This window comes from Pistacia vera, unplaced genomic scaffold, assembly GCF_008641045.1.
Source record: "Pistacia vera cultivar Batoury unplaced genomic scaffold, PisVer_v2 Contig35, whole genome shotgun sequence".
NCBI lineage: Eukaryota > Viridiplantae > Streptophyta > Magnoliopsida > Sapindales > Anacardiaceae > Pistacia > Pistacia vera.
In genome coordinates this window covers 1,469,380-1,493,318 of record NW_022196168.1, presented here as the reverse complement: position 1 = coordinate 1,493,318, position 23,939 = coordinate 1,469,380, and the positions used below count along the sequence as shown (strand labels likewise).

Below are 23,939 nucleotides of genomic sequence, written 5' to 3'. Positions count from 1 at the left end.
TTATTAATAATACAAACACAAAATGTCACTAAATATAACATATATATATATACAGGGGTGGACCCAGGCCCCTTGAGGGTAGGCCCAGGCCTGCCCTCAGATTTTAAAAAAAAATTGCAAAGTTTTTTTTGATTTTTTTTGGAAGATTAAAAAATAAAATAAAAGGTTAAAAACTGAAAAGTTAGCTTTCGTCTTTTCCTTATTCAGCTTTTTCTACCCCAGTTCCCAACTCCCTTTTTACATGCGGCTGAAGCTCAACCTAGAAATTAAAAAAATCCCCCTTTTCAACTTCTCTCATCTGCGTGACTGCGGCTGTTGAAGCCCCTGAACTCTGAAGGTTAGTAATTGGTATTTCCTTATTTAATGACATACTACCTGCTTTTTAAGAATTACTTAATTTTATTGATTTAATCTCAATTAATAAATGATTGTTGCTGCTTAATATCATTGATTATTTAAGATGAGTGCTAAATTAACCGCGTACTTTATTTGAGGCATCTTTCATATAAATAAAAGATTTTATTAATTTTAAATATAAATAACACAATTTTTATTCAAATCAATAGACCTTTAAATTTAATGAAGATTTCTATTTTTAAAGAAAGAGACTTAATGGAGAGAATTAATAATAATAATAAATGCATAGAACTTGTAGTTTATTAATCAAATTAGATAGAGATAAATAAATTTGACTCTCTAAATGTGGTCAAACTCACTCTCTAATTATATTTAAAAATAAAGAGTCTATTGACTCTTGTTTTTACGGATAGACTCCTTAAATAAAGAGTTTGGGTATAAAGAGTCTTTGAGATGTCTAAGTTGTTTTTTTTTTTTTTTTTTTAAGAATTGTGTTTTTCTTTTATTTTTTTTTTAATATGAAAAAAAAAAAAAAATTTATACTTGTCCGAATACAATATTTAAAACTTGTCTAAAAAATATTTAAAAATGAAAATGAATAAGTATTTGAGTTAGTAATCAATAACCCCCTAAATTACTAGGGTGTGTTTTTTCGGAAATGTTTTTTGCTGAAAAGGTAGATTACTAGTAAGATAGATTACTTTGAAGATTATGGGGGAATTTTATCATATGTTTGGATAATTAGTGGTATAAATATTAAAATGTTTGGTAGGGAAGAATAAAATATTATCGACAAAAGCTTTTATTGAATTGTCATTCCTTTTTAATATCATAAATTATTATTATTATTAATAAATTACTATTAACCCATATTTGGAATTTACCCAACAACAAAGTTTAAATTTATAAAATACCCCCAGCAACCCAAGACCACGAGACCGCGTCGCCACCACCCAGCTATTGCGGCAGTCACCAAAACGGCACTGATCGACGAGATTTGGCCGTTGTGCACTATTTTGGCTGTTTCTAGCCAAATCGAAGGCTAAAAACAATTAAATCACCGTGGATCTACCGAAACCAGATCCACACCAATCTGCTATTTTAACTAGATCCACGCCAATCTGGCTGTTTCAATCAGATTGAAGGCCAAAAACGTAATTGCCGGGATCTAGCCAAAATGGCTAGATTATTCTGCATTTTCGACCAGATCCACGGCGATTGTCATTTTCGGCCTTCGATATGGTCGAAAACAAACGATCACACACGACCGGTTGCCAGTTGTGTGTCGATTTGGCATATTGCCTTGGCTGGCTGGGTCTTTGATGCTGGGTATTTTGTTAACTTTTAACTTTTTGTGCTGGGGTGTTTAGCTAAATCTCAAATATAGGGGTTGGGTAATGGTTATTTGTAGACATTGAGGGCAATCAGTCCAAAATGGCTTTATTTAAGGGCAAATTTGGTAAAAAAAAAAAAGATAACCCTAGTAAAAAAAAAGATTAACACCTTTGGACTAGGTAATCTGATAACCCCCAAAATCACTAACAATATTCCTATTGGAAATGAACATTTTGTAATCTTATATTATGTCAAACCAAACAAGAATGTCTGAATCAAAGATAGATAACATGGATTTATCTACCCACACCCTACAATAATTATTATTGCATTTAAAGATTACCAGAATCTTTATACTTTACAACCAAACATGGTAATGGCGGATTAAAAATGATTACCAAAGTAATCTTTTATTACCTCAACCAAACGCACCCTAAAGGTAGTTTTTGATGATTTTATAGAATACATTCTATGCTATATGAGTGAAAATACGGTAGTTATTTTTATCATTGGCTTTATAATTAAAAGTGGAAAGAGATTATTTAATATATAGAGATTGTTGGTGGCCATTTTTGTCAAGGGACCCAATTAGCTAATCAATGCCTAACACTCAATTAAGGTTCTATTTAAGGTACAAAGTTATAACTTAAGTTTATAAATTGTGTTTTGAGCCCGATCACTACTTTGGTTTTGAATCCCAATACAGCCTATGACATTTCCATATATAAGGTCATGGCATCAAGCAAAACGATAAGCCTCTTACATTCTTTGACAAGGTGATCAATGACCACCTATCAGTTGGCTATCAATCATTAAAGACAAAACAAAACCCATAAATAGGTGGCCGATTGAATATCAATCATTAAAAACAAAATTCACAAATCAATTGATATTGGATAATTGTTGCTAATTGCAATTCCACCAAATAATAGGTTGTCAGTGATCAATAACCACCTATAAGAATTAAGAACCTATAAGAATGATATCAACCGATACAAACCAATAGTTTGTTATCGGGCAATTTCTACAAGAAAACCCGATAGTCACACACCACCATTAACACCTCCTCCCACCGTATAAACTCCATTAATCCTGACAAACTTCATACAAAAAAACTCCAATCAAAACAACACAGACCAAAATCTAAATCGGAAACACTAAATCTAACCCAATATGTAAATCCTAAACACAAAATCTAATATCTAAACCTTGAACCCAAGCACAAACCTTCCATAAACCAATTCATCAACCAAAAGTTTCTCAGACTACTGGTTATGGAATTGCAATGGAGGGGATGGAGTGTTTTGGTTGAAGACAAAGAGTTGGGGAAATGGGTTAGAAAAAAATGGGGTTATATATGAGGATAATTTGGTAATCATGGGATGTCAAAAACTAAGGTTGGGCTAGTTTATGAAATACTTTCAAAAAGGGGTTATTTTTCAACTGAGAACCTAAAAAGGGTTTTTTAATGTAATTTTCCTATATTTTTTTATAATAGATTATGAAAGGAATTAGGAAAATCGGAGGCTACTAAAAGTCGCCATAATGGCGTACGATCAACCATATATGGCTAGTTGTGTGCTAGTGAGGCCTTTTCTGACCATGGATCATAGATCCATGGTCGGAAAAGGCCAAATCTGGCGGTTTCATGACCAAATCTATGGTCGTTTCACAGCCAAAGACCTGGCCATTTCACAACCACATCTATGGTCGTGAAACAGCCATATCTGTGGCACTGACAATGGCCACCAGTGGTGGTGGCTAGTTGCCGACAATGGCTTGGGGCGGGTAGGGGTGTTTTTGTTAAGTTTAAAACGTTTTTGGTTGCTAAGGTGTTTTTGCTAAACCTGAAAAATAGAGGGTTAAAAGAAATTATTCAAAAAATAAAAATAAAAATATTGTTATATTAATATTTAAAAAGGAGGATAATTTAGTAATCTATATAACATACCCACCAATTTATCCTCCCAACCAAACATATTATTTATCAATTTATTCGAACCAACAAAACACAATTTTTAAACATTCCTAGTAATCTTCAAGGTGATTTTTTTATTCCATTAATATAATATCCTCTTATAATAAAATATTATATGATCCAAACGTCCTCGTAGTGTGAAAATATTTTTATTAATTACTATAGTGCCAACTACATGTCCACATTTCGTTGTAAATTAGCTAAAGTAGTTAGAGAGATTCTTTTTTGTGAGAGATTTTTTTTGTGAATGTACAAGATTGATGAAATCCAAATAAAAGAGTTATTGCAAGATTTAGGTCATTAGAATTTACTACTAATTAATGGAAAAGATTTGTTGGTGAATCTTCCTTTCAACTAGAGAGAATCACATTTTCAGTTCTATCTTGCCCATTGAAAACCTGCACATTTGCTCATTTTATACCCAGAATTTTCCTTCGTAGAATCTAAATGCAATGTCTGGCAAAGTTTTCCTTGCCAACTTGTTCCTTCTTTTGCTACTTGTTTCTGGTTAGTCTATAATTCGTCTTATTGCATTGCGATAGCCTTAATTATGAGTTTGAAGTTAATGTATCATTTCAAATTTCAATCTTTTTTCTTTTTCAGGTGGACACTCGGATATAATCTTGCATATAAACAATGAATGCACATTCACACTGTGGCTCGGTGCGAATCCGTCCATGGGTGACTTTAATTCAGAGAATGGACCAGGCACCCTGGAAATATTTTCCCTCTCTGAGCCATGGAGTGGAAGCATTTGGGCACGAACCAAATGCGGCATGAATGCCTCCAATCTCTTTTCTTGCGAGACAGGTGATTGCAGTTCCGGCGAAATTGTATGCCAAGGTCTGCAACCCAAATATCCCGTCACCTTACTCAATTTAAGTGTCAGTCAATCAGTGGTCTCCTACGAGGTGAGTTTGAACCACGGCTTCAATATTCCGATTCGGATTCAACCAATCGGTGGATCTTTAGTGGATGGTTCCGGACCATGTCCCGTCGTGGACTGCATTCAGGACTTGGGTAATGTCTGTCCTGCTGAATTGGTGGCTAAAAACCAAAATGGGGCGTATGTTGGTTGTTACAGTGCCTGTGATTCGTTGAAGGATCCAAAATTTTGCTGCACCGGTTCGTTTACTGGACAAGCTTGCCAACCTAATGACTATTCTCAAAGATTTAAACAACTTTGCAATTTGGCTCACACCTACCCAACGGATAATGATCCTCCCACTTACAGATGTAGTGGGGCTGCTAAATATGAAATAACTTTTTGTGCATTCTAATAATAATTAATTAATACCCGTCTATTAGTTTTTTTATGATTTAATCTCAATTAATAAATGAGTTTTGTTGTTGCTTAATATCATTGATTATTTAAGAGTGTTACATTAAGATCATCTCCAATGGTGCTGTTAATTTTTTAAGAACATCTTTCATATAAATAAAAAGTATTTTCATTAATTTTTAAATATAAATAATACAATTTTTATTCAAATCCAATAGACCCTTTAAATTTAATGAAGATTTTCTTTATTTTTAAGAAAGTGACTTAATGGGAGAGAGAATTAATAAATAAAATGCATAGAAACTTGTAGTTTATTAATCAAAATTAGGATAGAGAATAAAATTTGACTCTCTAAATATGGTCAAACTCACTCTCTAATTTATATTTAAAAAATAAAGAGTCTGTTAGACTCTTGTTTTTACGGATAGACTCCTTATAATAAAGAGTTTGGGTTATATAAAGAGTCATTTGGAGATGCTCTAAGATTGTTTTTTTTTTTTTTTTCTTTTAACGAATTGTGTTTTTCTTTTATGTTTTTTTAAAAATATTGAAAAATCAAAAAAAAAAAATTTATACTTGTCCGAATACAATATTTAAAACTTGTCTAAAAAATATTTAAAAATGCAAAATGAAAATAAGTATCTGAGTTAGTAATCAGATAACCCCCTAAATTACTTAGGGTGTGTTTGGTTCGGAAAATGTTTTATCGCTGAAAATGTAGGATTACTAGTGAGATAGATTACCTTGAAGATTATTGGAGAATGTTATATCAATATGTTTGGATAAATTAGTGGGTATAAATAATTAAAATGTTTAGTTGGGAAGAATAAAATATTATCGACAAAAGCTTTTATTGAATTGTCATTCCTTTTTAATATCATTATATTATTATTATTATTTAAATAAATTACTATTAACCCCCATATTTGAGAATTTACCCAACAACAAAGTTTAAATTTTAACAAAATACCCCCAGCAACCCAAGACCACCGAAGACCGTCGGCCACCACCTCCAGCTATTGGCGGCAGTCACCGAAACGGCACATGACTGACGAGATTTGGCCGGTTGTGCACTATTTTGGCTGTTTCTAGCCAAATCGAAGGCTAAAAACAATTAAATCACCGTGGATCTAGCCGAACAGATCCACACCAATCTGGCTATTTTCAACTAGATCCACGCCAATCTGGCTGTTTCCAATCAGATTGAAGGCCAAAAACAATTAGACTATCGTGGATCTAGCCAAAAATGGCTAGATTTATTCTGGCCATTTTCGACCAGATCCACGGCAATTTGCCATTTTCGGTCTTCGATATGGTCGAAAACAACCAGATCGGCACACGATCGGTTGCCAGTTGTGCGTCGATTTGGCTATTATTGCCAGTGGCTGGCGGTGGTCTTTGATGGCTGGGGTATTTTGTTAACTTTTAAACTTTTTGTGGCTGGGGTGTTTTAGCTAAATTCTCAAATGTAGGGGTATGGGTAATTGTTATTTGGTAGACATTTGAGGGCAATCAGTCCAAAATGGCTTTTATTTAAGGGCAAATTTGGTAAAAAAAAGATAACCCTAGTAAAAAAAGATTAATACGGTAATACCCTTGGACTAGGTAATCTGATAACCCCCAAAATCACTAACAATATTCACTATTGGGAATGAAACATTCCTGTAATCTTATATTATTGTCAAACCAAACAAAGGAATGTCTGGAATCAAAGATAGATAACATGATTTATCTACCCACAACCCTACAATAATTACTATTGGCATTTGAAGATTACCAGAATCCTTTATTACTTGACAACCAAACATGGTAATGGCTGAATTAAAAAATAGATTACCGAAGTAATCTTTCATTACCTCAAACCAAACGCACCCTAAAGGTAGTTTTTGATGATTTTATAGATAATACAATTCTATATGATAATGAGTGAAAATATAACGGTAGTTTTTATTTTTATCATTGGCTTATATAATTAAAAGTGGAAAGAGATTATTTAATATATAGAGACACTTTGACATGTAAGCCCGAGACACTTTGACATTCTTTAATATATAAGCCCAAGACACTTTGACATTACCCTTGGTATTCGCTGACATGTAAGCCCATTGTACTTTGACATTCTCCAACATGTAAGCCGATACAATTCTAAAAGTCCATAAAATTTGCTGACAGCATTCTTTTATATGTAAGCCCAATACAATTCTAAAAGCCCTTAGCATTTGCTGACCTATGAGCCCAAGGCACTTTGACATGTAAAGCATGTAAGTCCAAGGCATCCTTCCTAGCATTCTGTGACTTATAAGCCCAATAGTATTCTTAAAAAACCACTGGCATTTGCCAACATGTAGCTCAAGGCATTCTTTCATACGAGCCCATAACACTCCTTACAAATTCTTTCAAAAAGGGGTTATTTTTCAATTGAGAACCTAAAAAGGGTTATTTAATGTAATTTTCCTATATTTTTTTACAATAGATTATGAAAGGAATTAGGGAAATAAAAATATTATTTTAATTATTTGTTATGTTTGAAAAAATCAAACTTTTTTAAAGTGTTTTTTTGGTTGATTGTAATATAAGTTTTGATACTAAATTACTATTAAATTATATATATATATATATATATTGGTTGTCTAAGGAAATATATTTTTCTTATAAAGGCTGTTTGGATTGGGTTAATATTAGATAACTGGAGTAATATTTTTTAGATTGAGTAAATGACGATGTTTGGTTGGTTTGTAAAAAATTATTCTCATAATATTTTATGACAAACAGTAGCATTTGGGGGGTATATTATCGGGAATCTTAATTGGGGAGGGGGGAACTTACCATGGTAATATAATTTTGTTTTCTATGTTGCCCCTAAACAATTGAGCATTTGGTCCAAATTAACCTTATATTTGTTAACATTTACAAAACACCCAATTCACTCATGCAAACACTTTTGTACTCACTTTTTAAATTTTTTGGACAACATTGCCCTTGTATTGTCATTATTTACAGAAATGTCACTATACCCAGAACTAGCCACCACTGCCAGCCACCGTCGACCACCATTGGAGGTTGCCAAAAGTAGCCATAATCCATGGTCAGAAAAGCCCGGATCTGGTTGTTTCACGACCAGACCAATGGTCGTTTCATAACCAGAGATGTGGCTATGAAACAGCGACTGATCTGGCCGTGAAATGGCCAGATCTGTGGCATTGCTAGTGGCCACCAACGATGGTGGTTGGCTACCGATAATGGCTTAGGGTGGATAAGGGTGTTTTTGTTAAGTTTAAAATATTTTTTGTTGTTAAGGTGTTTTTGCTAAATCTGAAAAGTAGGGGGTTAAAAGAAATTATTCAAAAAATAATAATAAAAAATATTGTTATATTAATATTTAAAAAAGAAGGCAATTTAGTAATCTATATAACATACCCACCCATTTATCCTCCCAATCAAACATATTAATGTTAATTTTTAATCCTAATTTCTAAGTTTGTAATTGTAATTTATAATTATAAGTAATAAAAAGTGTTAAAATTCAATTAATATTTCAATGTCTCATTATTTTATTATATTTCATAGTGATTATTGCATGGGTCACAAATCGTTGTAGGCCTTGTCAAGTCCAAACGAGAAACATCTACTACGTGGCCTAGTGCTGTAGCCTAATTCCGGTTGGGCCTACTCTAAGATGCATGTCATAGGCCAGCTTATTACACCAATCAATTTTCTCATGGGTTGGATCATCCAAATTAGGCTTCCCCATTAGTCCACTTGGGCCCTGGCCCATTGCTTCGAGATCACTTCAAGGAACCCAGAATTCCATTCATATCCTAATTCATCTACTTCTTATTTCATCTACATTCTAATTTATCTAAGATCTTGAATCTTGCATGAATTATGACTCCTACTCCTCCAAAGGCAAGTAAATCAGGATTTTCCTTTTTACCAAAACTCAGCCATTATGAACTTAGAGTTCTACTAGGATTCGAAGATCCTATATTTATTATATAAACAGAGGTTTGACCTCTCATTAAGCATCCGTTATTCAATACCATCTACTAACTCCTAATTACTGACACCTTTGCCGTAGCTCTAATCTCCAATTAGACTTCGATAGCGGAGTACCTACGACAAACACCACACCAATGTTTCCCGTGAGCTTCACATTTGTTTCTTTGTATGTACAGGTTTAGCAGATCGTGATCAGTAGCCTCAACCTTACATGATCAGTCTGTTTCGTAACCGTAGATTTTTACCGTTTATAATTATATATTTTTTTTTAATTAATACAAATACAAAATATCACTAAATATAACATATAAAAATATTTTATAATAATTATTAATAATACAAATCCAAAATGTCACTATATATATATATATATATATTAAAATTATATATTATATTTAGCGAGTCTCGTGTGCTAGATCGCATGCTTTTTCTAAGGCCCCAGCACGACTCGCATTATCATGGGCCTTGGCACGACACAAAAAAATTTCGCGCCATGCCAAGCTTTTTAAGGTGGGCAATGCTGGTAGGGGTGTTCAAAAGCGGTTAACCGAACCGTTAACGCTTTTTGAACCGAACGGTTTTCCCTTTTTTTATAAAACTTATTTTTCTCAATTAAATGTAAATATAAATAAATATCCAAATAAAAATTAGACATTCATAATATCCATTGACCACTAAATAATACATTAAAATATTTTTATTTTTTATTTAATATGTAATATATAATATTATTATTATTTATTTAATATATAATATTTATTTTTATTTAATATATATATATATATATATATTTTGTAAAACCGGTTCAAAATCCGGTTTCGGTTAACCGCTTTTTATTTTTTCCCGAACCGGAAATTCGGTTTTTTAAATTTTTCGAACCGTAACCGAATATATATATATATATATATTTTGTAAAACCGGTTCAAAAACCGGTTTCGGTTAACCGCTTTTTATTTTTTCCCGAACCGGAAATTCGGTTTTTTAAATTTTTCGAACCGTAACCGAACTGTTTTTTCGGTTTGGTTATCGGTTCGGTTCGGTTTTTGTATTTTTTTGAACACCCCTAAATGTTGGCACGTGGGCTAGCACGACCCACCACCAGCTCTATATATACCCATATAACCACCAAATTGCATACTACTGAAAATGCCCCCATATAAAAACCAAATTTTCATCCATTTTTCACCATTTAAAAAAAAAAAAAAAAAAAAGAAGGTGACAGAGCCAACTTGATTATTCAAACTCTAAACCTTTAATCACAATCAAATACGGCATTAATCCATAAAAGAAGTAAATATATCACTTTCATTTTCAAGTTTTTCAGTCGCATTTGTGTTTGGAGGAGAAAATCAAAATCATTCATTTTGTGTGACTGGAGTGAATAACAAATATCACGGTATTTCAATTTAAATTTGAACTTATTGATGCAAGGGTTCAGAAATTAGTTCTTCAAAAAAGTTCATGAGTAAATTTTCAATTATGTCATTCAACTATTGTTGACATGAGATTAATCATCCATCGGTGGAGTTCGTGTCTACGTTTGACTGTGAACAGTTCTTTTTTTTTTTTTTGGGGGTATATTTGAAAAAAGGGAGAGCGATATTTTCCCATACAAAGTTTGGCAAAACAACACTTTTTCACCTGTCAAGTTTCAAAATGACACTTTCTCACGTTTTGTCAAGTTCTGTTAATATTTAACTAAAAAGACGAAAATACCCTTATATGGTTTATTTTTTAATTAGTTTATTATAAATTAAAATTTAGTTAAGTTAAAGTTTTTACTCGATTATTTATTAGTTCAAGTGTAAAGATATCTTTTTTCCTTTGTTTATTTAATTAATTAGAAATATTTATTTTCTATGTTAATTAGTAAAAATGAAAAAAATTATAATATGAAAAACATTATAAATTTAGTAAATTATTGAATAATAGTGATGGGATATTGATGACATTATAAATAAATATTAATTTGTTTAAATATTTTTAACTATCTTATTCATACTATTTCCAAAATAATAGTTTGTTTTCCCATTCTGAAAATACTATTATATTTTCTTTAACCACTTTTAAACCCCTTAAGTTTATTAATTTAATTAAACACCCCCAGAAAAAAGTTTAAAAATTAACAAAAACACCCCCACCCATCCACATTTTCCAAATTTCGGCCACCACCGTCAGAAAGTGGCCAGAATCTGGTATAATAGCGCACTATCGGCTGGATCTAGAGTGTCCCGATCTATCATTTTTCGGTGGATCTGGCCGAAAAATGCAAGATCCACGGCCAAAGATCTGGCCGTTGACGACCATATCTTTGGTCATCATTGAAGACCAAACATGGCCAGATTTGGTCGTAGATCTGGCTAAAAAATGTCATCTTGGCGCACGACTGATTAGATCCAGTCAGTCGTGCATCGATACGGTGACTTCGACCACCCTCAGACGGTGGTGACCGGCTGCTGAAATTTAATGGGTGGGTGGGGGTGTTTTTATAATTTTTAATGTTTTTATTACATGTGTGTTTAGCTATTTAACAAACCTAGGGGTTTAGTTAATTTTCAAATTCTACTTCATTATTCCCACCCAACTCTAAAAATATCCAAAATACTAAAACAAACACACCATTAGTCATTTAACTTTTAACCATTTCATAGCATTACTCTTAACTTTTGAGGTGGGACTAACTATTTTTCTTTTTTAGCTTTTTAATATTTGTCTTTTTACTAATTAAAAAATAATAAAACATTTATAAAGTCAAATATTTAAGGGTATTTTTGTCTTTTCACCAAAATATTAACAGAAAACATAACAGAATCTAATGAAGGGTGGGAAAGTGTCATTTTGAAACTTGAAGGGTGGGAAACTATCGTTTCGCCAAACCTTGGGTGGAAAGATGTTGCTCTCCCTTTAAAAAACACAAATGTCGATAGAGGTGGGCAAGGATCGGGCCCAATCGGTCCGATCCCAAATTGGGACCAAGCCCAATCAGTCCCAAGATCGGTCATAAGCCCATGCAATTTTTCAAGTCCAGAACTGGTCATGGGCCCATAGGACCGGTCCCAGGACCGATCCTATGGACCTGGAAAATTTTAATATTGCCCCTAATACATAAAATTTTAGTTTAGCCCCTATATTTATTATCTATTTCGTATTAAATAGGGGGATTTTGAATGTTTACTAGGGGCTTAAACGAAATTAGGCGGGAGGGTTAGGGACCGGGCCTAAGACTGGTCCCAGGCTCGAGCCTTAGAGGAGGGACCGAACCTAGGCCTGGGCCCTCCTCCATGGGCCTGGTCCGGTTTTTGGACCGAACCTTATAGGATCGATCCTTGTGAGGACCAATCCTAGGCCCGATTTTTTGGATGGGTTTTTTGGGTCCATGCCAATATACACTAAAGTGTAAAAGTATAATATTTTAAAAATGGGAAAATTTTGTCCAACCTAATTTAAATTTGAATATATATACTGTAGCAATAAAAATAGTAAAAAAAAAAAAAAAAGCTCAGAAAATTTATTATTGTTTTATCAGGTTTATTTTATGAGTTAACGAATTTTTTCCACCCAAATAATGGCTTAATGACACTTTTCCATTCATAAACTTTTAAAATACCATTTTATTATCCAAATTTATATTCAAGCGACGAACAGAGAGCAAACTCGGTCTAGGCTGTTGGGGCTTTTAAAGAGGGGAGGCTGATGAGTCTTTTAGTGGTGGAAGGTTGGATTTTGGTGGTTGGGATTGATAGGAATTTAACTTGAGGGGGGCTACTGCACAAACCCTAATCACTCAATTGTGGACGATTGGCAGAGTCGGCGGGAGTAGGTTCAAGGGGTTTTAGTGAGTAATGATCAAGGAAGAGAGTGGTGGTGGTGTAAGGTCGCAACGATACCAGAATCGGAAATAGAATATAAATTTGAGTAATAAAGTGGTATTTTAAAAGTTTGTATGTGAGAAAATGTCATTAAGCCATTATTTGAGTGGGAAAAAGTTGTTTACTCTTTATTTAATACACTCTTTTGTGCGATTGTTTAATATGAGTATGTCCAAGCTTTTCGGAAACCATCAAAAATCTTCTTATAATTATTAAATATCCCTTAAATTAATAAAAATCTCCCATCTCAAAAAGTTTTAATAATCATAAAGAGGTTTTTAAGAGTAATATTACATATGCAAACTATTTATATAAAATATTCTTTACAGATTGATATGACAATCCTGCATGTTTACTAGGGGTGTTCGGTTCTGGGTATCCTACATTTTTTGAAGGAACTGAAACCGACGATTCCCTGAAATTTGGAACCAAAACTCACGATTTCGATTTTGATTCCTGGGTACCTAGAACCGGAACCTATAACAATGGTTCCGGTTATAGTACTGGGAAAATTCTTTACCCCTCAAAAGTTTATAAAATGATAAAAAACCCTTAAAAACTTACAAATACCCCCCCAACACTTGTTAATAAAATTACAAAGATATTATAAACCCTTCAAGCCTTCCACCTCCACTTCAACTTTATGGAAACTAAGAATTTCACATTACAAATCACAATAATCCGTTGAAAAAACAGAAATTCAAAATTACAAACTCCAAAATTAAAATTACACATCCCACTCTTTAATGTTATTGTCATATTAGTCTCGGTTCTGGTTCCTAACTGCAAGAACCGAAACCGGAATCGCACAGTATCAGTTCTAAATTTTTGGAACTGAAACCTACTCGTTGACGACCGATTTCGGGTAGAAACCGGAACTAAACCCCAGATACCTATCGGTTCCGATTCCGATCGGTTCTTTTGAACACTCCTAAATTGTTTACCATATAATCTCTTTTAATTATTTAATTTATTTTTAAATTTAAAGTTATCTAATCATCTTAAAATGCATCAATGTGTATGAGAGAGTTTGTATATGAAATATTATCCGATTTTTAATAATTTTCAAAAACTTTTGAGTGTCTTAAAAATCAAGCAAACATGAAAAAGGTTTATAAAATAAACGCTCATTGTATCAGATAATATTAATTTAACGTGATTAAAATATATTAAAATAAAGTGTAAGTATATAAAAGTAAAACTCCTTCGAGACTAAGTATACTTGTCACTCGCTCAAACGTTGCACCTCAAACTAAAATCTGTAGTTTGATAGCGGTGTTGGAGATATGGTAATCTCCAAATTGACTCAGCTTCAACGTCAAGGATATTGATGACTGTGTTCTAGATGACAAACAAGTGTTTCATAATGACTGGGAAATAATTTTTTGTAGTGAAAATTCAACACACAGAGATAATACTATTGACTTTCAGCTGCCACACATTAACATTCCTTGTTCCGAAAGCAAACTTAATCCAATTTCCTTTTTATCTCATTCTCTTTCAAAAAATCTCTCTTTTGAAAAAAAAAAAAAAAAATTGTAAATGTTGCCATGTTGGTTCAATATATAATATGGTATTATGTATCTCTTTTAGAGTGAACGACTTTTCCCACCCAAGGTTTGCCTGAATGACACTTTCCCACTCAAAAAATTTTAAAATACTATTTTCTTACCCAAAGTTTATATTATGTTAATATTTGAAATACATTTCATTTTCTCATTCGATATTCGACGGGTTACCAGAAACCAGGGTAAGAGATGTTTTGTAGAATAGAGACCGGTGGATCGAATGGTGATAACCGATTGAATATTTGTCCTTAGAATCAACCGAAAATTAACTAAGAATAGGAAGCCCTATCTTTGTGGTAGCCGGTAATCGGCAAGAAATCAGGTGTTGAAGTGAAAGTGATTTTGTAGAGAGGAGACCAGATGTTCAAATAGTGGTGACGGAGAGAATTTTCGTTGTCGAAATCAACATTGGGTAATAATGAAATGTAAACTTTGGATAGAAAAGTGATATTTTAAAACTTTTTAAGCGAGAATATTCACTAAGGCAAACCTTGGGTGGGAAAAAGTCATTTACTGATCTACTTATCTCTTTTAGATAAGAATCACAACCAAAGGTGACTAATAACTAATAGATAAATATATCTTAAAATGAGTACATAAGATATTTTTGGATGGAAGCATAGATTTGGACACATCACGTGTGCCTTTTCAAAATGGTTTTCCTTATTTTTGTCATATTGTAATTGAGAAAACATTAAGACATTATTAAAACGATAAAATTTCGTCCTAATTTTATCTTGTAATTGCTTTATAGGCTCAATCTAAATAATGTAATATATGTCTTAAAAATTAATCTATCGTATTAAATTAATAAAATGAATAAATGTATAAATAAGATGATCTAAAACCATTATATTAACAGATTTCTTCGAAGGCAGAACCAACACGGCATGAACACTTTGACTAATGAGTAATGACGTAGACCTTTCAAAAGATGCAGCCCTAAATTTGCGGTAACATTTTAATTATGTCAATCAATACTCAGGTGGGATGCTCAGACTTGTTTGCCAGTTGAATTTTCCACAACAGGATAAATATTAATCTTCAGTAACGTATATCCACACGGCACCCAACCCTATATATACCTCCATTTATACATCATTTTACCTCATAGCCAGATTTACAGAAACCAAACCAAATTAAAGCAATGGCCATCATGTCTGCCCAACTTATATTTTCCCTCACCTTAGCCTTCCTCGTCTCTGGTATGCATTTCATTCTCTTCATTTTATTTCTTTATTGTCGTTAATGTATATAAATAACAAGTATTTGATTAGTAATGATGCACATTTAATTGGTTTCCATATGCAGGAGCTCACTTGGCAACTGTATCCATTACAAACAATTGTCCATACACCGTTTGGCCAGGAACTCTCGCCAACGCTGAGCATCCTCAATTAGCAGAAACCGGGTTCGAGTTACCCTCTCGAGGAACAAAGACCCTCAACATTCCTACTGGATGGGCGGGCCGCTTCTGGGCCCGAACACAATGCTCCGGCAACTTCAAGTGTGTCACTGCAGACTGCGGCTCAGGTCAAGTCGCATGCAATGGTAAAGGTGCAATCCCACCTGCATCCTTGGTCGAAATAAAGTTCCAAACAGAAGACGGACAAGATTACTACAATCTTAGTCTCGTTGATGGCTTTAACCTTCCTATTGCTGTCGCCCCACAAAATGGCAGTGGTCCTAAATGTATTAAACTCACATGCTCAGCCAATGTGAACGCGAAGTGCCCGGCGGAGCTACAAGTGAAAGGACCCAACGGAAATGTGGTTAGTTGCAAGAGTGCATGTGAACAATTTAAAGACCCAAAGTACTGTTGCACTGAAGCTTTTAAAGATAACTGCCCGCCAACGAACTACGCTACGATTTTCAAGAACCAATGCCCTCAAGCTTATAGTTACCCTAAAGATGATGCTAGTAGCGTGTTTGCATGCAAGGGGGCTAACTACGCTATTACTTTCTGCCCATAAGGGATACGCTTGTTGAAACTCTTTGATATACTATATTAGATATATATGACTAAATAAAACTCAGTCCGTATAGCTTATGGATGATGATGCAGATAATTTTCTTTCAAGAATTTGTTATATGTAATAACAAATGAAGAAATAAATAATTCTCATTATACTTTTCTTTACTTGTTTGACGATTTATAGCTTCTTTACTTGTTATTTCTTTCAAAAATGTAGTGCCTTTACACATTCAACGTAAGTTAAGCCTATGATATAAAACAGAGACGAAGATAGTTGGTTTTTATGTAGATGTTTGTGTTTTTGTTCTTGCCTTATCAATGGGCTGGTGGCATTTGGGCTCCAGCAAACTTCCTTTTGGATGCCCAAAATCAAGATTACTTTTCAACACGAGATTGCCCAACTGGAAAAATGACTCTCAAAAACTCAGGATAATTCTCCCACTGACCCGGTTACCCTATTCAATGTAAATAATAACCATCTAATTTACAAATGTTAAAATTTTCAGTCCTGGGAATTTAAATGTAATGACCTTATCAGGCCTGGATTGTGTAGTGTTCCTCAATGATATGTATTTTATGTTTTTATTCATATCTTCAATATTTAAGGAATATCTTGAGTATGAGAAAATTTAGAGAAGTATTACTTGTCAATTATGAGACTTTAGATTACTTACCAAACTACCCATCATTAGAGTATAAAATTGGAATATTTAGTTAGTATTTATAATATTATTATACTCTTATAGAATATCAACTGAAAATTAGTAATACTCAAGAAAGGTGGATAAATCAAATAACGAAAACTTGAATATTCTGAATTAATAAGCCAGGTACATATAAACCCTAGAATCCATGCACATATTTATATCCCACTCATTAAATGAAGTCCATTATGATATGAGTCAAGACATCTGGATTTCATCCCTAACCAACTTTATATGATATGTATCGAATTATCATACCAAATACTTATAAAATTATCAAAATCTTGTGATAATTTTTAAACTACATTGTTTGTGTTAGTGATGTGTATGGTAAAGGCCTAAAGCGTGATTGTATCACCCAATAGCTATAGAGCCATAGTTAATTTCGTTAATAGCTTATGATGAGCTGTAGCTCAACAAAACACATAATAAAGGAAAAGCAAAGAGAAAAAGAGATCAAAGGTTACCCAGCGTTTTCCAGAATTTGTTTTGGGTTATTTTTTTTTTTTTTTTTCCTTTCCTCCAATCTCTGTGAAAATTTTCGGTCCAAAGCAATGGCGAAGAAGACAACCCAGATGAAAAAGAGGGAGAAACTGAAGCAAATTGATAACATACCAAAATATTCTCAAAAACCCAGAAGCCCTGCACTCAAACGTCGCCGTACTGACTTCTCTGTCTTCTCCTCCTCCTATTCTTCTTCTCTTTGCAATTCAGGTCTTTCTCTCTAGATTTTAATTAATATCATATAACCTCATGTGAAATGGCAAAACCTTTCCTCAAATGTGTGTTGCTGCTTCTGAATTTCGTTTCTTTTTTTTTGTGATTTTGTAACATTCGTGCTTTAATTTATCCATAATTCAATGTTTGCCTTGATTCATTAAAATGCAACAATGTAGTAGCTCTTGAATTTTCTGCTTTAGGTGGCTGATTCTGAAGGCTATGCGGTTCAGTTGAAACCCCCATTCACATTGTGATCTGATAAATTTTCTTAGTTTCAGAGGGCAATGTTTTGCTTCATTAAACTAGAATTGCATTTCGTTAGATGTGAAACTATTATGTAGAATAATTTTCATTTGATGGGTTTTGAATGTGATAAGATGTTTTGTTTCTCGGAGAAAGAAATGGCTAAGATCCTATGAAACTCATATAGTTACTTATAATAGTACATTGAAATTATATTTTTAAATTTGTAAAGTGGGCAAAAAAAATACGGCCAGCTATCATAGTGAGATTTTGATGCACCCTTTTTTATTGTCATTTAAGTTCTTGCATTATCTCATCCGATGTAAGGTTTGTTCAAGTATGTGAATCTGAGATACTTCTTATTTTCTTGCATCTTTGTAGCGTCACTGAACCCTAACATCTTTGCACAATTTATGAATAGGTTACTTACTGGGGCAATCATCTGTTAGAGATGGATTGTCCAGTGGCACTATAAGTAGTTCAGCTGACAAGCAGGACCATGGGAAAATGTTGCATGAGCTTCCTTTTGTTCACTTCTGCAAATACCAGGGTCAAGGAGCCGGATTATTTTCTAAATTCTATGAAGCTCCAGTAATGGAAGCAGAATCAGTTGTCCGTAATGCAGTAATTGACCTTTGTGGTGACAGGTTTGTCCAAATGCTATTATGCCCTGGCACCTTGCCATGCAGGATGTTGTCAGCTTGAGTCCTTTGTTTTCTCAATTATTTAGCTTTTATTTCTTAATGATATGTAGGAAACTTGGCAAAGAAACAAATGATAATGTAGAGATATTGGAATTTACCCCAAATAGATCAGAGGTTATGGAAAGAAATGGAGTTTGCTTAACTCCTGGAAATGTGGTATGGGCTAAAACAGCTTGCGAGATGTGGTGGCCTGCTGAAGTAGGTTATTGTTACTTTCATGTTGCAACTCAATATGAACCTGAGATTATTTATGTGTTTTCCATTTAGACAATGTTTATATGCCTTTTTCTTCCAAAGGATATTGTGTGCTAACCCTTGAAGCCTTGCTCTTAAAGTTAGTTGTATAAACATCTAAAAAGTTAGGCATCAAGAAAGGACTGAATATTGCTTTGATTTTTCTTAAATGTGGACTCAAAGTGCAGACTTCTCTATTGTGAGTGTTAAGTCAGTTTTGACTAGCTCGCCTGAACGTTGAGTTGCACTTATATTGGAGAAGTTCGTGTTTAAGTCTGCATCAGAGATTTGACTATGTTTTGCTTAATTTATGTGATCCTTAGTAAACTTATTTGACTGTGAAAAGACTTTTATGCATTTGAATGCCCTTTTTTTCAGTATTGATGATCCCTCATGCATGGAGCTTTTTCCATGATGGAAAATTCAATATCAGATAATCAATAAGATTTTGTTAATGTTTTCAGATCATTGAAGAGAAATCCCCTTCTACTGATTCAACAAATCAAGGGAGTGATGGACATGTTTTGGTACAATTTTTTGGGAACTTTAACAGGTAAGATTCCTAAATTCTGCTTGCTGTATATCTTTAAAATTTCCTGATCTTGGCTTAGTGTGAGCTAAAATATTTATAAATTGCTTTTCAGTGCTTGGGTTGATCCAGCTAGAGATGTTTCAGAGCTTGAGGATGTGAGTATCTGGGTTGCATTCTACCATCCCGAAAGATGAAGCTGACTTTGTCCCTTACTATTTACTAAGCTAGTTACATTCAACTTAACAATAGGTCCCATTTGTGTCAATGTGTAATATGATCTTGCATGATCTTTTCTCTTTTCCAGTGCTTTGAAGAAAGGTGCTGCAACTCTACGGAAAATTTTCAAGATGCTTTAAAACAAGTACTTGCTGATCCCTAATGAAATTGCAATAATACTTCCATGATTACTCCATTTTGCACCATGTCGATTGTACATTTATTTGTTCTGTTGTATTGTTTGCAGGCATTGTTACAGAGGAAGGAACATATAAGTTCATGCCAACAGTTTCTCCAAAGCCCTGATGGGTCCAATCTCTCAGATCGGCAAGACCAGTTGTCTGGTATGCAGTTTGACTTTTCCTCTATGTGATGCTTTCTACCTCCAACTATATCTGAAAAGTAAAAAGACAATAATTGAATATCACAAAGGTGTTAATATAGAAGATTATTCATACTGTTTAAAAGAGTTTCATTCTTGTTTTCTTAAATAAATTTAGTGTAGCTGTACAACTGCTGATGCTACAAGCAGTGGGGTTATATTGCCTTCTTTTTTCTTTCCTTTTTTTTTTTTTTTTAAAATATTCATATTATATAACTGCATCCCATTAGCTTCTTCCTATGTAAATTTTAGTTGGGAGTACAAGTGATTTTGCTGGTCTTCATTTCATTGTTTTAGAAGATTGTTGCATGAAATGCTTGGGCATGCTTCCTTTTCTCCCATCGATATTCTGATTTTTCAGCATCTTGTTTGTACAGATAAATGGACTTCATCAACTTCTAGTGGAATGGTTACCAATCTCCCTAAAAGAGGTGAAGAGAAGAGAGAAAGGAAGCGAAAAATTCACTTTGATGTAAGTGGCCTTCATAAGTTTAGCCTATCTATTGTGACTACTTAAATGGTTCCATATTTACAGTTTCTTGATCATCTCTTGTAGGAGGTGACATTTCCTCTAAAATCTACAAGGAAGATCCGCAGGTTAAAGATAATGCGGTACCTTGGTCTCATAGCTCCAGTTGGTTCTCCATTTTAACATTACACACAGTAACATAAAAAAATTTCCTTTCTTAGTCAATTGTTTGTTATCAGTTGTAGCAAATAGGTTGTATACAGATGAGCAGTTTTGTAGGTGAAGAAAGTTTCATCCTTATTCATCTTTATCCAATGCTCTTTACTCCATGTTTATATTAGTCCAATATATATATATATATATATATATTTGGATAAACCCGATAATTGTATAGAAAGAAGAAAGAATACAGTCTAGGAGAGGGGGCTTCCGCTCCCCTACAAGCTAAACAAACACCTTGGACAGGCCCAAGGGTTCAGCAAAACGAAAGTCCGGAGACACAAGGATATACAATCCTAAACAAGCAAGCCCAAAACAAAAACAAGGCCTAGCAAAAACAAAGCCCTACAAATCTATACAAGCTGCATGATGCAACCCCAAAAGAATCAGACCACAACCGGCACAAGGCCCAGAGAAAGGAAAGGCCACTACTAATAGCCCATTACTTTAAAAAGAACAAAGCCCATCCAGCCAAGATTCCCCCAAGCTTTCTTGCTGGCCCAGAGTAGCCCCAATCCTCCTTATCAAAAGTTTATTTTATTAAAATCTAATATATATTTTTCAATTAAAAAAATTAATGAATATATTTATAAGATTCAATTCAAAAAAATTGATAAGAGATAGAATTGGTTGAAAGAGCCAAAGAGGAAGGTCGAATGAGAAAGATGCAATGTTTATTGCAAGTGTAAAATTAATGCTAAATAAATTGGATGACTTTAATATGTATTATTTACGTAAAATAAATTATATTCTTTTAAACTTTGAATTATTTAATACAATTCAGTTTTGTCATCAAACATTGTATTGTACTATTTAGTAATGCTATATTGTTTACTTAGGTTACGTTTGGCACACCAAATTGGATTGAATTAATTTTTTTTTTTGTATTAAATTGAAGTTAAAAGAATAGGATTGAAGTGAATTAAATTTAATACTATCACCTGTTTGGTGCAATACAGACTAAATGTATAATTAATTATTTAAATAAAATTTTAAATTGGTTTAAAAATTTGAAAATAAAAAAAAGAAATGGCCGGCGAGTCGGCGACATTGCTAATGTTGTTGGGTAGATCGTTGGACGACTATCCAATGGGGTGACGGCTATTACTTGGAAAATGCTAGAGACTATTTCAACAAATACTCTTCTTCTTGGAGGAGCTTCCAGCAACACCACCAGCATCGTTGGGTAGATTGCGGTGATAACTTTAAGTCTTCAAGTGAAGCCATTTCGCTAGAAAAGGTTAAAAAAGATTGGCCAAATCTTTTTTTGTCCTTTCCCTTAAATCGTACTTTGAGGTTTTCCTTATGACCCCAACTTAGATTTTGATCCACAACCGTAAGTTATTCAAGCGGGGCGTGGATGTGAATAATCACATTGAGGTACTTTCCACACACCATTTCCCCTGTAAAAAGAACTTAAAAGAAAAATGAATTGCGCTTAAAGGCCGCACAGTTGACTTAGGTCTATGACGTTGGTATTAGAGCAAGTTTAGGAACTCATCCAAGGTTCACATCCAGTTAGGAGTTAATAACCTATTAGGAAAAGACTCCTAATATGATACAAAGTCTTTTGACAGGTCCATGGTTATGGACACTAGGTTGGTCAAGGTGGAACTAACCATAGCAGATGCAAAAGAAAGGCTTAACTAAACAATATGTGGAGGAACTCGATGGCAAGATGGGGCACTAGTTGGGGGAGTTTTGTGAATCACTACTGAATGCCATGGATTCTATCGCTCAAGCACAATGTCTAGATGAATAAGGTTTTCCAACATAATGGCAGTATTGGGCCAATCGTCAAACTCGAGTGAGGAGATGAAATAGGTCTTAGATGAAGCTCAAGAAGATTGGCAATGACTAATAGCTGAATCATTGACAGGACCAATGTATGCAGTTCCAAGGTTAGGGCATCTCCAATCCAACGCTATTTTGGTGTACGTGAAAAAGANATGGCAAGATGGGGCACTAGTTGGGGGAGTTTTGTGAATCACTACTGAATGCCATGGATTCTATTGCTCAAGCACAATGTCTAGATGAATAAGGTTTTCCAACATAATGGCAGTATTGGGCCAATCGTCAAACTCGAGTTGAGGAGATGAAATAGGTCTTAGATGAAGCTCAAGAAGATTGGCAATGACTAATAGCTGAATCATTGACAGGACCAATGTATGCAGTTCCAAGGTTAGGGCATCTCCAATCCAACGCTATTTTGGTGTACGTGAAAAAGACCTCCAAAACCCAACGCCAATTTTTGCACCAATTTGGTGTCTATTTAAAGTGTCACGTCAAATTTGGTGTAATACTATTCATGCACACTAATTTGACATGGTACTATTCAAACAGTAAAAAAAAATATATTTTTTTAATTTTTGTTATTTAAATTTTGTTGTTTGTATTTAAGTTAATTTAATTATCATTTATATTAATATTTATAACAATAAATTCATAATAATTATATAATTCAAAAAATGATGAAAAAAAAAAAAAAACTTTATTCAATGCAAATATTAAACTACAATAACTCAAAATAAAAATTAACACTAATTTGATCGTAATGTTGATGTATCGATTGAGAATCAGATGGAAACACCAACTTCCAAAGTTGAAATTGTCGTAGATGAAAATGTTCGATTTCAAAATTTTCTTGCTCGATATAGATAAATCAAGGATACAGAGGCTTACCATGTTCTTTGAAATGCATTAATGGACCATTTGTGGGAAGAATAAATTAATTTGGAAAATTAAATTACTATCAATATGAAATTTTACTTTTGTGTTGTTGTTGTCTTTTTTTTTTTTTGGTATCATTTTATATTAGATGTAATGTTTATTTGCTTAAATAAATGTTTATTTTTATTAAATTAGTATAATTTTCAAAGTAATTATTATTTAATAAAAATATCATTCCCAATATTTAATTAATATATATGAAAATAGTGAGTAAAATAAATTAATTGTTGATTATTACAATAAAAGAAAAAAAAGAGAATATTTAAGGAATATTTTTTTTGATGTAATATTTAGTGTAATGAGTTGGAGATGCAATTGGGTTTCACACCAAAAACCATACCAATTTAGTATGAAACTTGCCCCAATTTGGTGCAATGAGTTGAAGATAGTCTTACAAGTGCTCAAACCTAAAAGTACAGGGGA

The 23,939-nt window shown here is 33.4% G+C and overlaps 3 protein-coding genes across 3 annotated transcripts; all 3 read left to right on the top strand.

Moving 5' to 3' along the window:
* Nucleotides 1-4,122: 4,122 nt before the first annotated feature.
* LOC116139303 (thaumatin-like protein 1) lies at nucleotides 4,123-4,950 on the top strand. The gene is made up of 2 exons (XM_031424981.1): nucleotides 4,123-4,177; nucleotides 4,274-4,950. The coding sequence occupies exons 1-2, from the start codon at nucleotides 4,123-4,125 to the stop codon at nucleotides 4,948-4,950; spliced, it is 732 nt and encodes a 243-aa protein (XP_031280841.1).
* A 10,544-nt stretch (nucleotides 4,951-15,494) lies between these two features.
* On the top strand, nucleotides 15,495-16,368 carry LOC116139318 (thaumatin-like protein 1b). The gene is made up of 2 exons (XM_031424996.1): nucleotides 15,495-15,593; nucleotides 15,700-16,368. The coding sequence occupies exons 1-2, from the start codon at nucleotides 15,536-15,538 to the stop codon at nucleotides 16,359-16,361; spliced, it is 720 nt and encodes a 239-aa protein (XP_031280856.1). The 5' UTR covers nucleotides 15,495-15,535; the 3' UTR covers nucleotides 16,362-16,368.
* Nucleotides 16,369-17,572: 1,204 nt separating this feature from the next.
* Nucleotides 17,573-21,189, top strand: LOC116139317. The gene is made up of 9 exons (XM_031424995.1): nucleotides 17,573-17,781; nucleotides 18,452-18,677; nucleotides 18,785-18,932; nucleotides 19,433-19,521; nucleotides 19,613-19,655; nucleotides 19,805-19,861; nucleotides 19,964-20,060; nucleotides 20,476-20,570; nucleotides 20,655-21,189. The coding sequence occupies exons 1-9, from the start codon at nucleotides 17,622-17,624 to the stop codon at nucleotides 20,748-20,750; spliced, it is 1,011 nt and encodes a 336-aa protein (XP_031280855.1). The 5' UTR covers nucleotides 17,573-17,621; the 3' UTR covers nucleotides 20,751-21,189.
* Nucleotides 21,190-23,939: the final 2,750 nt, after the last annotated feature.